This window comes from Caretta caretta, chromosome 11 (assembly GCF_965140235.1).
Source record: "Caretta caretta isolate rCarCar2 chromosome 11, rCarCar1.hap1, whole genome shotgun sequence".
NCBI classification, from domain to species: Eukaryota; Metazoa; Chordata; order Testudines; family Cheloniidae; genus Caretta; species Caretta caretta.
Genome location: NC_134216.1, coordinates 60,898,795 through 60,911,761, shown reverse-complemented (window position 1 = coordinate 60,911,761; position 12,967 = coordinate 60,898,795). Strand labels below are relative to the sequence as shown.

Sequence of the window (12,967 nt, the reverse complement as noted above, 5' to 3'; positions counted from 1 at the left end):
AAAAAGACCTCAGTTCTCAGGAATGGGAAGGGTGCTGAGCAGGATTCCCTATAATACTGGTACAGACTCAAACTACAGTGAAAATCAGTGTCCAAAACATCTTATTTCTGTATTGTGAGTGCTTTCTGAGTTTTTGGGTTACTTCTTAAAACTGTTAAAGGTGAAGTGCTATGCTTTTAAAAGGATTCTAAAACACTTTCTGTCTGGTAGGCTAAATCCTCCTCAGAACTGGGGTAGACTTTAAAAATGAAAATAGATGCATTTTAAACACAAACTATTTGAAAATAATTTTCTCTATCATTTACAGGCTGGAACTTGAACTCAAGGATCTGCATGTATCCTGCAAAAAGCAGACATCAGAAACTCTTAAGAAGGGTAAAGGAATTCTGTGCCCTGCCCTGCTTCAGGTGGGATCACTAGCTATTGCAGGAGAACCAGTCTTGGCAGATATTAAAAAAAACAAACTTTTCAGCTTTTGTGTAAAGTACATTTGTGAATTAAGCTCTTAAACACAGTATGTTTTTCCTATTTTTTTAAACCAAACATTTCAATTCACCTTGAAATGCTATGAAATTAAAGTGCCACCAGATCAGCAATACACAATCTGAGGCTCTTGAAACCTCACTTAGCCCTGCATGCATTGGCTTGGAATGAGGCATCACGCAGTGGCTGCCTGGGTCTGAGTCAGTCAAAGACCCAGTGGGAGTCACCAAATCTTGATACCACTTTCTCTACAACATACCAAAACAAACAAAGTAATAATCCATCCATCCATTCCTCATCATCAGTAGTTCTCTCTCACCTGGACTGCTGCAACCTCATCCTCTTGTCTCCTCATCTCACTCCCATTCAGTCCGTTCCAAATGCAATAGACAATATTTTCATCCTCACTCACCAGCCAGACCACATTACTCCACTCTTCAAATACCTCTACTGGCTGCCCTTCATCTAGAGAGTCAAGTTTAGGATTCAAATTGCTGTCTTCAAGGTTATGCACCTGCCTTCATCTCAGCTCTTATTTATTACTATGTCCCACCTTCTTGTCTCCATGACTTCTTCCATGCCACCCCATACACGTGAACAGACTTCCAATTCCAACATGCAAAGTATCCATCCTTCATTCAAATCCCAACTAAAGACCTACTTCTCTTATAAGGCTTACAAATGCTAACCTGTGTCAATATAAACATCCTCACCAATTCAGGTCTTCCAGTCCATGTCACTTTTCTATGTCTCTCAAAGTGCTTTTGTCTGCTATTTGGCTCTTTAATGTTAATCTTTAGGCTATATATTAAACATGCATCCGATTTACAGGACCAAATGCACTTGGTGGTGTGGGAGGTGGGCCTGTCTATCACAGCAGCCTATATCAAGCAGCATAAAATCTTGTCCACATTGCACTCTGGAAGAGCTGAGTTTGCCAGTTCTTGGCAATTCCTTCATAGCTAATAAAAAATCCTGTCAATGGAGAAATCCTTGTCAATGCTTGCCCAAAATTACTTTCTATATGAGAAGAAAATTAGGGGCAACATACATTGGGGTACTGCGCACTTGTAAAGATTTATATTTTGTATTTACTGTTAGACACATTTTCTACAAAGCAGAGTAATAACACTTAGCATTAATATAGCACAATACACATTCAAAACATTGTACAGACATTAACGGGACCACGTGAGGTAGACAGGTAAATTTCATCCCCATTTTACAGATAGGGAAAACGAGACGGACTTGTGAAGTGACTTCCCCAAGGCAACACAGTGGTAGAGCCAGGATTGAAACTCAAGACCTTTGAATGCTGTGCTCATTTCTTCAACTACACTGCCTTAAATTAATGATCTCATTATATACCTCAATACTGCATAAAGTATCAACTGTTAGCAACATTTCATTGATCATATATTGTTATAAAATTGTTATTTAATCTATCCTTACTCAGACAAAACTTCCTTTGAAAATTTAACTAGTGGGAATACAAAGTCAGTGGGCGCTTTGGCTGAATAAGAGCCAAGTAGTAAAATTTAAGTAAGGTCTTCAGGATTCATCTCAGAGATTCAGAAAGAAAGGAGAAGAAAGCGTGAAGCTCCAATAATACCGTTGCTGGGATGCTTTCCGAGTTATACACCATCTCCCCGTTTCCCAGGGACTTCTGCACCTCATGGATGTGGTTCTTGATGTCATTCACAGTTGGGAAGAAGGACAAGTTATGCCTCTCTGGCACTTCCTCAGGCTTGAACAATTCTCGCTCCACAAACTTTCTGTCAAGTATTGGAAAGGGGAAGGAGGGAAAAAGGGTGTTGTCAAAAGTTAAAACACACTTACAACATTAGGAGATGTTTCTCCTTCTTCTGCAGCCACCTCTGTCTCTGCCCTCAAATATGTTCCAAATGTTAAAAATTACAAGAAAAGAACAAGTTAGTGGATCCCATGACCTGGCTCTTCTCCTCTAGTATCCTGGAAATTTTAAAGAGCTAACTCAATAAAATATACATTTCCAACATGAAGAACAAAAGCAGCCCTAGATGGTGATCTGGTATGAGGCAGTGTGAGGAGCTGGAATGCTAGGTAGTTACAACGAAGATAAAGTCCAATAAAAAAAATAAATGAGATGCTAATGCTATATGTGGGGATAAATTCAGCTAATGCAATATGGGGGGATAGATTCATGAAAGAATCAGCATTGCCACATAGCTTCAAGTCAAATTAACTGAATGTATAGTTGATAAAGTGCAATGGAAAGAAGGTAGTATAGTTAGAGTGGATTATGCTATACCTTAGTTGTTTCCTCACTGCATAGACTTGTTCTATTCCCTGAGACACCAGTTCTCGGATCTTATCTGCTACTTGTGGGTGAAGTCGGGAGGGTAAAGTACAGTTCTCATCTCTCACCGCATCTTCCTCTTCCTCAGGAGGAGATATGGGGAAAGCGGATGGTGAAGGAGGGAGGCAGGTCTCCATTTCGTGATACTGGTGGGCCTGCTGGGTGGGTAATTGCACATACCATCTGACGAGAAGGAGAGTTTCCAGGTACAATTCCAAAGCAAAGACAGTAAAACAAAATAATTTATTTAAATCCTTCCCCAGGAAGGGAACAATGCAATTGAATGAAGACCCTCTAATCTGGCCATCAACAAAACTTGTATATATACACAACTAACAGCATTCATTACTAGCACAGGTTTCAGAGGAGCAGCCGTGTTAGTCTGTATCAGCAAAATGAACAGGAGTACTTGTGGTATCTTAGAGACTAACAAATTTATTTGAGCATAAGGGGAAGTGGGTTGTAGCCCATGAAAGCTTATGCTCAAATAAATTTGTTAGTCTCTAAGGTGCCACAAGTACTCCTGTTCTTATTACTAGCACATACAGCTTTCTCTCACCCCCACATAGGGACAGCGAGTATGTCTGCCTTGTATGGCACCAAACACATAGTTAATACTTAAAGTAACAACCAGCTTTTACATAATTTTGAGTACAAACCTAAAACAAAAAACTCCCAGAGATTACTCTTTTCTTTCAAGAAGCTTTAAATCTGTGCCCCAAAGCTTCCATAAAATGTACAGTACTGCAGTACAGGATTTTTGGCTTCATATCTGAAGGGAATATTCATTGAGCCACCCCTCTCACTGAATCTCTGCACTGCATCAAGCGTTCCATCCTTACAGCTAAGCACTAGATAGGATTCCTTTCATGTCAATGATCCTCTTAATTGACAAGAAAGGTGGCTATTGATCCAGATGAGGTATTCTTCCTCTCCCACTCCCCCAGGTTCACATATTGCTCTGTAGTACTCCCCAGTCCTGATGGCCCCGTGATGGAGAGAATCCACAGGGAATCAAACACAGCTCTCCCAAATGGCAATGCAGACATGCAGAGGGTGCTGAATCAGTCAATATAGGAGGCACCTTAACCAGTGCTTTGACACCACATGCTTTCTAACCAATATGTAGATGAAATACATAAATATAGTTGCTCTGATGGACAGTGTATCCCAAATGTGGAGGGTCCATCTATGCTTTTTTTTTGGAAAGACTGTGGGACAGATTACAATGAGTGTGGTATAATCATTAGAGAAAGACTGGACAGCAGCACACTGCGAGGGTTATGCAACCGACTTGCTTTGTAGCTTTGAGCAAATAATTGAACCTCACTATGCCTCAGTCTCCCAGTCTGTAAAATGGGAATAATAATAATAGTTAGTTACTTTGCAGGGATGCACGTGGCTTAATCATGAAGTGCTTTCAGAGCCTCAGATGAAAGACATTTCACAGAAACGTTGTTATTCCACTTTTTGTTGTTCTATTTAATACTTTTAGGTATAGCACGTAAACAAAAAATATTGTTCAGATAGTACTAATTTACACTGACAAATATTCTGACTCACTACTCTTGGCTCACTCAATTTTGCCTAAGTATTACAAGCAAATATGGGGCTTGATTCATCTCTGCAAGCGGGGGGGGGCGGGGGGGGGGGGGAGGGGGGTTAAGCACTCCCTTCAGCCCATAGAGAGAGCTGTACCTAAGAGCAAATTCATCCCTTAGAACAGGTAGACAGTGGTACTGCTGTTGCCCTTCGCCAGAGGGAACTGCTTTGATTTGTGGTTAGGGCTTCAACAGGGCTACACAGACAGAATCTGCCAAGGAAATGTGCTGATTCAGCACATCTCTTGGGTTCTCTAGCCTTGACTTTCTCCCTGGAAAATACCAGCCTGTTCCAGGTCCCCTAATGGAGTATAACTTTATAAAACATCCTCACACTATGAGCCTTCCTAGGCAGACATTCTGCCACTGCATGGCTACAGCCTGGATTTTGCAGGCAGAGATTAATCAAATGTGGAAGATCAAACCCTTTATGGAGATCCCAGCTATACTTACACTTAATGAGCCTTGCTGTTTACAGTATATGGGTGTTTTAATATGGTTCTTGAAACTGACATTATCTTCACCAAAAATTATTAATGTTCCCTTCCCCCCCCCCCCCCACTCACTATGGTCATATGCAAATAAGGTAAATGGGTCCAGTACTGCAACCCTTTACTCGTGTATATTCCCACTGATGTCAATAGATCTATGTAAATATGTTCTACCCACATGAATAAGGGTTTGTAGGGGAAAACCCTTCTTGTGGTCTCTCCGTCAGGCTGCTCACAGAAGCCACATCCATGATTTGTTTATTCACATTTTGCAAGTTCTAGCCCAGATCCTTGGCTGTGAATCAGCAATGTCCAGCACAATTCACCTCGGGGGTGAGGGGTGGGAAGGGAGTGTGTGTGTATGTACGCACAAAGATGGTTTAAGTCACCTTTGTGCTCCTTTGATCTTGGGGCTATTCTGGTCCCCTGGCATAAGGAAGAGCATCTGATTTGAGGCTCTGCTACCTCGTGTTGGCTGCCAACAGCCCCAAGGATAAAGGACTGCTCTGACCACACCCTCCTGCTCTCCGAGTCATGCTCTCTGACAGCCACAGGAAGGCAGGTTGTGAAGGAGAAGCCATTACACCAATGTACAGCATCTAAAGATCCTCCCATACTGGAAGTGATCCTCCGATGGTCAGCTGCCTTTGGGGCACAAAGACACCCAGGTTGGGAGAAGTCTGGCTCATTGTTGGTAACATCCACACTCTTGTAACTGCTTCTGTCTGTATTCTGAAGCGTATTTTATGTAACTCCCACAGTATGGTATGTTACACACTTACAAAACACTTAGGAGTTCCCTTGTGAATGGTTTTCTACCTTTTACAACAGATTTTAACGAAGCCCCTTTTAAAAATAGCCAAGCAACTGATTTTCCTTTCCCCTCCATTTGTCCAGATAAAGAAACGAGTGAAAATTTCACCTGAGGACCCCTCCAGCATCTATCAAGTTCTTCTTCAGCATGTTGAAAGCTTTCTCTTGCTCCATTCTTATGATTTTCTTGTCAATTTTGGGGTCAGTAGGAACTCTATACTCAGGAAACTTTTGAACCTTTTTAATATAGATCCTTCCAAGAAAAAACAAAACAAAAACCAGAAAAATCCAGCTTCATTATACTTCTCCCTCAGGGGAAGGCAGAAACGATTTTATTTCAGACTATTTTTATTGTAAAGAAACTGCAGGAAACTCAAGCAAAGAGGTTCAAAGGGTGGAGAAGCCCCAGAAGTTCTCTAAAGGATTGGTCAGTAAGGTAAAAAGTGAACTAGAAGAGCCATTCCTGAAACCCAGGAAGTTGACAGCAGAAAGCTCAAAGGGGGGATGAGAATACAGAAGATGCCACTGGAGTTGGATAGGGAGAGGTTTTTGGTGAATGGCAAGAGCTATACATTCCCTGATAAATATAACTCCAAAATAACAGATTTAGGAGACCTATCAGATTCTAGCCACGTCCACTTTCATGGAAAATTATCCTTCTTCTCTCTAAATGAACATTAACTCCTACTTGTATAGGAGATAAAGCAAAATATATTTATAAATCTATGTCACAACACAGTTACCAATTAGGTTTCTTGAGATGCAAGCTCTCTTATATCAGTGACCAGTTTCTCCAGATCTTTTCAGCTTTGTAGCTAATGCTTACCGTGCTGGACAAGTGGCTTTGTACAGCTGGCAGGAGGCATTTTCCGGCTCGCCAGTTTTTTTGGGTTGGAAACCTTTCCTCCTGGGCCCATACTGGCATTCCATCACAATGGCTCTGCTTCCTGTGGACAGAAAGCAACTGGCTCTATTATTAATTCAAACATCCAATGGTTCCAGCCAGCAGACGACAACAAAAAAAGATTTCTGAGGAGAGAAGAGTGATTTGAAGCACTTATTTTCATTCTTTTCTTGGAAGAACACATGTTCAGGGTTGGGGGGACCTGAGTTACAGAGTGGCTGCTTTCCCCATAATACTACTCAGCACTTATGGAACACATCACAGTTTTAAAGGACTTTCCAAACTAGCTAATCTTCACAAAACTCCTGTGAGATAGGTAATTAAATATTGTCATAGACATTTTACAGGGGTGAAAATTGAAACACAGAGTTTTAAAGACAGATTCTGCCACCTTTACTCATGTTTAGCACCAGTACTTTACACAACGAGTAGTCTTATGGGCTATTTATTGAGTAAGGTGCTCTACTAAACGCAAGTAGAGGTGACAGAATCTGATTCTAAATTGTACAGTAAATCAAAGGCACAGCTGAAATCAAGACTTGGGAGTTCATTACTTCTTGTGCCGTGTACAGTTCTTTAGCCTTGCTGCCACTTGATTTCTTACAGGTTATTAAGGTTTGTGAATTTGATTCCAATTTCTTCTATTAACCAATATTATATCAACATGGTACCCAATATAAATATTACTGTGCAAGAAAGATAGATTTCCACAACATTTGTGAAAACTTCATTAGAGTAACTGGTTTCTTTTATTCAGACTTATGGCAAAGAGGAGTGAAGTAAAAGAGGTAGCCTGACAGAACTGGGAAGGGAACCATTATTTGTTCCGAAGAACATTTAACTTTGTTCCCCAGCACCTCCTGTTCATAATCCAAATACTTTAGCATCCTGATTTTTAAATACCATTTTCTAGCTTTGAAATAACAGATATGTTTATTGTGTCACACTGCTGAGTTATGAGCGGATTCTAAATGATGATCAAAAATATTTTGCATGAGAATGTGACATTAAAATATCAACGCAAATACAGATGCTATTTAAAAAGAGGAACTAGATGATATAGTGGACTAGTGCACTGACTTTTTTTACTGGAAATCTGGGAACAAATATTGGCTTAGGTCACTAATGAAAAAGAATTTGGTAGTTTCAACCTCGTCCTTGCCTGTATGCATGACAAAAATAATTTGACAGGACCCTGATTTTACCAACATCTCAAGTGTCCAAAATCCTACTAAAATCAGGGTTTGGATAATTGAAGCTTTCTGTTTCACAATACGGAATGCTGGCCAGCTTCTTCAAAGCTAACTGGTTCAGCAAAAGCAGAGGCAGGCCAGGGACTGAAGAACAACTCCACTTATGCAGAGATTAGAAACTCCACAAGAACAGCACTTCAGTCCTGCACAGCTCAAGACCTCTGCAGGCCTGAAACTCTACTTCTATAGAGCCTCAGTAAGTGTGACACCACAGCAACATAACTGATCTTCAGTTAACTAGGAAGTCAAGTTAACTGGAGTTTGGAAAATCAGGGTTCCATTTTAACCTGCAGACTCTGTTCAAAAGAAGGCTAGGATTTTAACAACAGGGGTGTTGTAGACTAGAAGTAAAATTCATGAGTAGAATAGTGTATAGAAAGTATATACAGTGCTTCCTTACCTCTCTGTCTGGCCAAAGCAGGCAATATTAAAAGCAGGCTAAATTAATCCACAATATTTTTTAAAACAAAATATTAACTGAGCATGTTTTTACTCTCTCTCTCTCTCGGAGAATCATTTGTTAAGCTAATCTCACAAGTTGCTAAACAGAACTGGTGTCTCTTGGGTGGGGGTGGGGGAGTTTGTTTTTCTGGATGTGTCCTTTAATATATTCTTGCTCCTCTTCATAGCTGAATGGCCTTAGATGGGTCTTAGGCCTTAAAATGGGTGATGACATTTCACTTTTTCAGTTACTTTCAGCTCAGACAAATGCATCCTGCAGTCAACCATGTATCGTATCCCATAGGTCCCATTTAAACAAGAACAGACTTGATCAGTTTCACATCTCAAATTCACACTCACACTCATTCAATACTTGCTCTATGACTCAAGAAATATGAAATCACAAATTGGTAAAGTCTACACATTTATTTAGAAGATTCATCTCTCTGGTTAAGTTTTTTTAAAGTTTTTTTAGAGTGATTTTAAATACCTTATAGGTTCCTACTGACCAAGGTTTTCAGCAGGATCCCCAGAAACCTTAGTAATGTTGATGGATCAATCTCTTACCACCCTCATGAAAACTTCAATGTCCATGCAGAGCAGACAGGACCCTCATCTCTAAGGTCTCATTCAAAAGATGCTTAATTAACCTAACTCTGAAGGATGAAGGGCTTGAATCACTCACATTGGAACGTGAACCTGTGTTCCAGGGAATCTAGATTTTCAAACTTGGGCTTAGACCACTAAGCCATCCTTTCCCAAGTCTGTGCCTTGATTTTACCAATACCTAGTAACATTCTGCCAGAATACTAAGGTATAGCTTCATGAGGATCCTTCTTTTGGCCAGCTGACTAGTGATTTTGAAACTTTGAAAATAATTATTAAAAAAAAAAAGTTAATTACCTGCATTGATAAAAGGGATCCCATCATATGGGACATACTGAGATTTCCACATCAACCGTGTGGCGGGTTTGGCTGGGCTTGGAGACTGGCGCGTCCCCCACACACTTTGTGTTTGCTGCTTGTGTAGCGTTAGAACACTCTCTAATTCTGTCTCGCTCACACAATAGCCGCGGTACGAGTCCCCAATTTTCTGCATGGAAAGGAGGTGAAATTATAGGATTATTCACCAATCTGACTGCTGTCGGTACCCAAGAAAATGAATGCAGTCAGGGACTCTGGCATGGTGGCAGGTGAGGAGACTGTCTGAAATGCTTTGTGCACTGGTTGCATCACAACCAGATTTACCATAGGGTCTAACACAAGACCAGCCTTCAGTGAGTTCATAGCACAGGTGTTTGTCAGCAATCTGAGACCATAAGTAAAATACTCAATGTCTGAGCTTTGGTCCATTCTTATAACAACACAGTTATCTACAGTATAACCCCATTTCTAAATATTTTGGAGATATCCAAAACCTTCCAAACACAAATACATTTTGGGTAGGTGAGGGACCAAGGCATGCAGTCAGGAGTTGTAACTGACCTTCCGTTAACTGGTGTTTAGATAAATGGGGTTATTCTCTAGTACCAAAAGACAGAACCAGATGAGTTCCTTTACCCTGGACCATTCCCTTAATTTCAGACTTTTCTACTAAAATAAATACTTATTAAATGTCAGTGCATTTTAGGAAATATTTTTGGTGACCTGCTGGTCACATCTAAGAGGAGGAACAAATAATTCAAGCAGAGTTTCTTCCATACACACCGGTCACAGTCAGTCACTTGCATGCCATCTTGCATCACATCTCCATCTGACTACAATGGACCTCTGCGGGCTCAGTGCTAAATGTTCCTCACACTGACTCCACTTGACTTTTGTTGTTGGCTATCTGCTAAATGTATTAACTTAAAACAGGCAAATTCACACCTCAGCACCTCACATAGCATCCAGACTCTGCAAGTGACCATCAATGGGCTTCATCTATACCCCAATCCACCAACAAGGAAACAGATGAGAAAACTACAGAACAGAAAAACAAATGCCATACAGCACATAGCTGCCACCCGCCCCATCCCTCCCTCCAAGATGCTACAGGTTCTCTGCAAACCATTCTGGAGCAACTTGAAAATAAATACAGCCTCTTTGGGCTGCAAAGCTGGAAAATGTATGTGCTAGAAAAACTATAGTAGCAGATACTTTACTAGATGCCACACACAGAAAGTGAGCATGTTAAAACCCTTATAAAAGAAATGATTCAGAGTGGAAAGATGTAACCAGACTTTTAGAAAAGTAGATGATATCATAGATTTTGAAAATGAAAGCTGAAAAGGGCCCAATGTACATAGTAAACCCACTGATGGAAGTACATTTTGTGACTGATAAGGGAGACAGAGACAGAATAATAAGCAGCAGCAAGAGACCTTAAGAAAAACCAAAACACAGTAGTGTTTCACTTGATGTCTTCATTCCCCTGATGTTTTTCCGGCCTCTCAAACAATAACAACTTGGCTCCTTTGCAAGCCAATGGTTCCATATTTTTGAGCCAAATTCAACCCCGGCAACAGAAGATGCAACTTCATGGTCTTCAGTGGAGTTGCACATACTTACAATATAACTGAATTTGGCCCAACTTATATATCGCTAAGATTCGGTGTGAGTGCACATGCTTGCAGAGTGAGAACAACAGTCTTTATTACAAATTTTGATTATCTTTAGAATTAAAAACACAAAATTTAAAAATATGCAGAGTTGATAGAGTGAAGAATAGGATGGACTGAATCAACAATGACAGCAGAGAAGCAGGGAAGCAAAGCAACTGAGTTGGATCTGAAGATGGATAAATCACTGACTCTCAAGAGCATAAAAGCAAAAGCCTTGGAAAGCCAGGTTTTTAAAAATACATGTTCTGAGAGTTCTTGAGGAGGTTGAAGACCCAGACAGAAACACTAGGTAAAATTCTCTCTCTCCAACACTAACATTAACTTTAAGGGAGTTACTCTACGCTGGTGTGCACAGAAAACGTACTGGGTCTTTAGCTATTGGAGGAGCTCCAGGCACAAGTTAGAGGATGCAGAGGCAAAATGCTCATTGCTATTTCTAGCTGCAAGGACAGACGGGATTTTGGCATCTGCCAGAAATTCAAAAATAAATAAATAAATAAATAAAAGCTGCTCTGCACAGGTTGTTAACTCAGAGCACAGGTTTGAGAACATTAAACCAAAGAGACAACATTCAGTTCTCTCTGGAGAAAACATTCTTGAATAAAATACATCAGAGAAAATACATTCTCTCTATTCTCTGAAATGAAAACAATGGTTACATATTAAAAAACACATTTATATTTTGGATTCTTTCTTCCACTAACCACCTGATCCAGAAAAAATGATGAAGAATTACACAATGGATTGTGATTTTGAGATCATCATCATTTAACAAGTGGCAGGCCTGTACTTGCTGTAATTTCCTCTTTGTCCCCCATTTAATTGCTTTATGTCTTGGGGGGGAAGGTTCCATTCTTTTAAAGTGTTATTTTAGCCTTTATTTATTATTTGATCAGGCTACGTTAAGAAAAAGTTTCACACAGAATTTAAATATTAAAAAGATGGCTGATATCTGCTATACATCCCTTCTTATATTTATTCTTAATCTTATAATGTAGATTAGGCGTATCAACACAAGTTAATTTTGTACTTATGTTCCCACAATGGTATGCGTCCATCACAACAGTAAAGGTGCTAATGCATTTTTACCAGAAGGTCATGAAAACTTGCTCTGAGCTGATATGCCTGATGGTGGCAAGGAATGCCTTTCATTTGTATGTTTATTTTGCTTAGCTCTGAAACTGGTAATATTACCTTGTATTTAGTCTTGTACGTTTCAGTCAGTCAACATTCTAGTTTACACTAGAATATAAAATACAGAACAAGCTGATACAATTAAACACATGCCCCACAACCACTATCATCAGGCAAATGCCTGAAAAAACAAACAAACCCAATCCCCTGCACCAAGCTGGTCAACAGATTTGGGCTCTGAGAGACCAGTGAGGAAAACAACTTCTAGAGAAAGAGGACCTCCATTGAGATTCCTTACCTCCAGCCCTCCTCCACATTCAAATCTTAGGGATTTCTCAGCTCAGACACCCAAGGTTGAGCTCAAACCATCACAATGTTATACACAGAAAGAGGAAGTCTCAGGTAGCCTGGACCCAGACCATATAATGTTCTGCTGATCAAACTAAACATCTTGAAATTGCATGTAGAAGTGAACCGGAAGTCCACCATGACTGCAGAGAATTGCTGCAACATATACTCCCTGCAGCCAGGTCTGCTATGTAAGTGAATAGCTGTATTCTGCAACAGCTGAAGCTTCTGCACCTTCAAGAGTAGCCTCACCTACAGCACATGGCAGCAATCCAATCTGACGGTTAAAAAGCTATGGGGCTAGTTAGTGGAAGGATGTCTAGTGATAAATACAGTAACTTTACAGTAAAAGTTTGCAATTGCCTAGCCAACTATGCTACCTGGGAAGCCAGGTGCAATGAAGTTATCCAGAAGAGCATCAGATTACACACCTCCTTTACAATAGGCAGGAACATGCCTTCAATAATGGGAGCAAATACATCACCACCAGTCCTTCCAGAGGCTTCCATAACCAGCACCCCATCTTACTCTCATTCAAGGCCTTACGTTTGCCAGGTA

General features: G+C 40.3%; 1 protein-coding gene across 3 annotated transcripts in view; it reads right to left on the bottom strand.

Moving 5' to 3' along the window:
• The window catches only part of CARF (calcium responsive transcription factor), a 49,454-nt gene that overhangs the window by 15,567 nt on the left and 20,920 nt on the right, over positions 1-12,967 (bottom strand). Inside the window, exons 7-11 of one of the 3 annotated variants that reach the window (XM_048868463.2) lie at positions 9,228-9,417; positions 6,553-6,673; positions 5,836-5,979; positions 2,774-3,004; positions 2,096-2,258 (exon numbers count right to left, since the gene is read on the bottom strand). In XM_048868463.2, the coding sequence (XP_048724420.1) occupies positions 2,096-2,258; positions 2,774-3,004; positions 5,836-5,979; positions 6,553-6,673; positions 9,228-9,417 (849 nt within the window). The remainder of the gene's footprint in view (positions 1-2,095; positions 2,259-2,773; positions 3,005-5,835; positions 5,980-6,552; positions 6,674-9,227; positions 9,418-12,967) is intronic. The other 2 variants (XM_048868465.2, XM_048868466.2) reach the window with 2 other exon arrangements.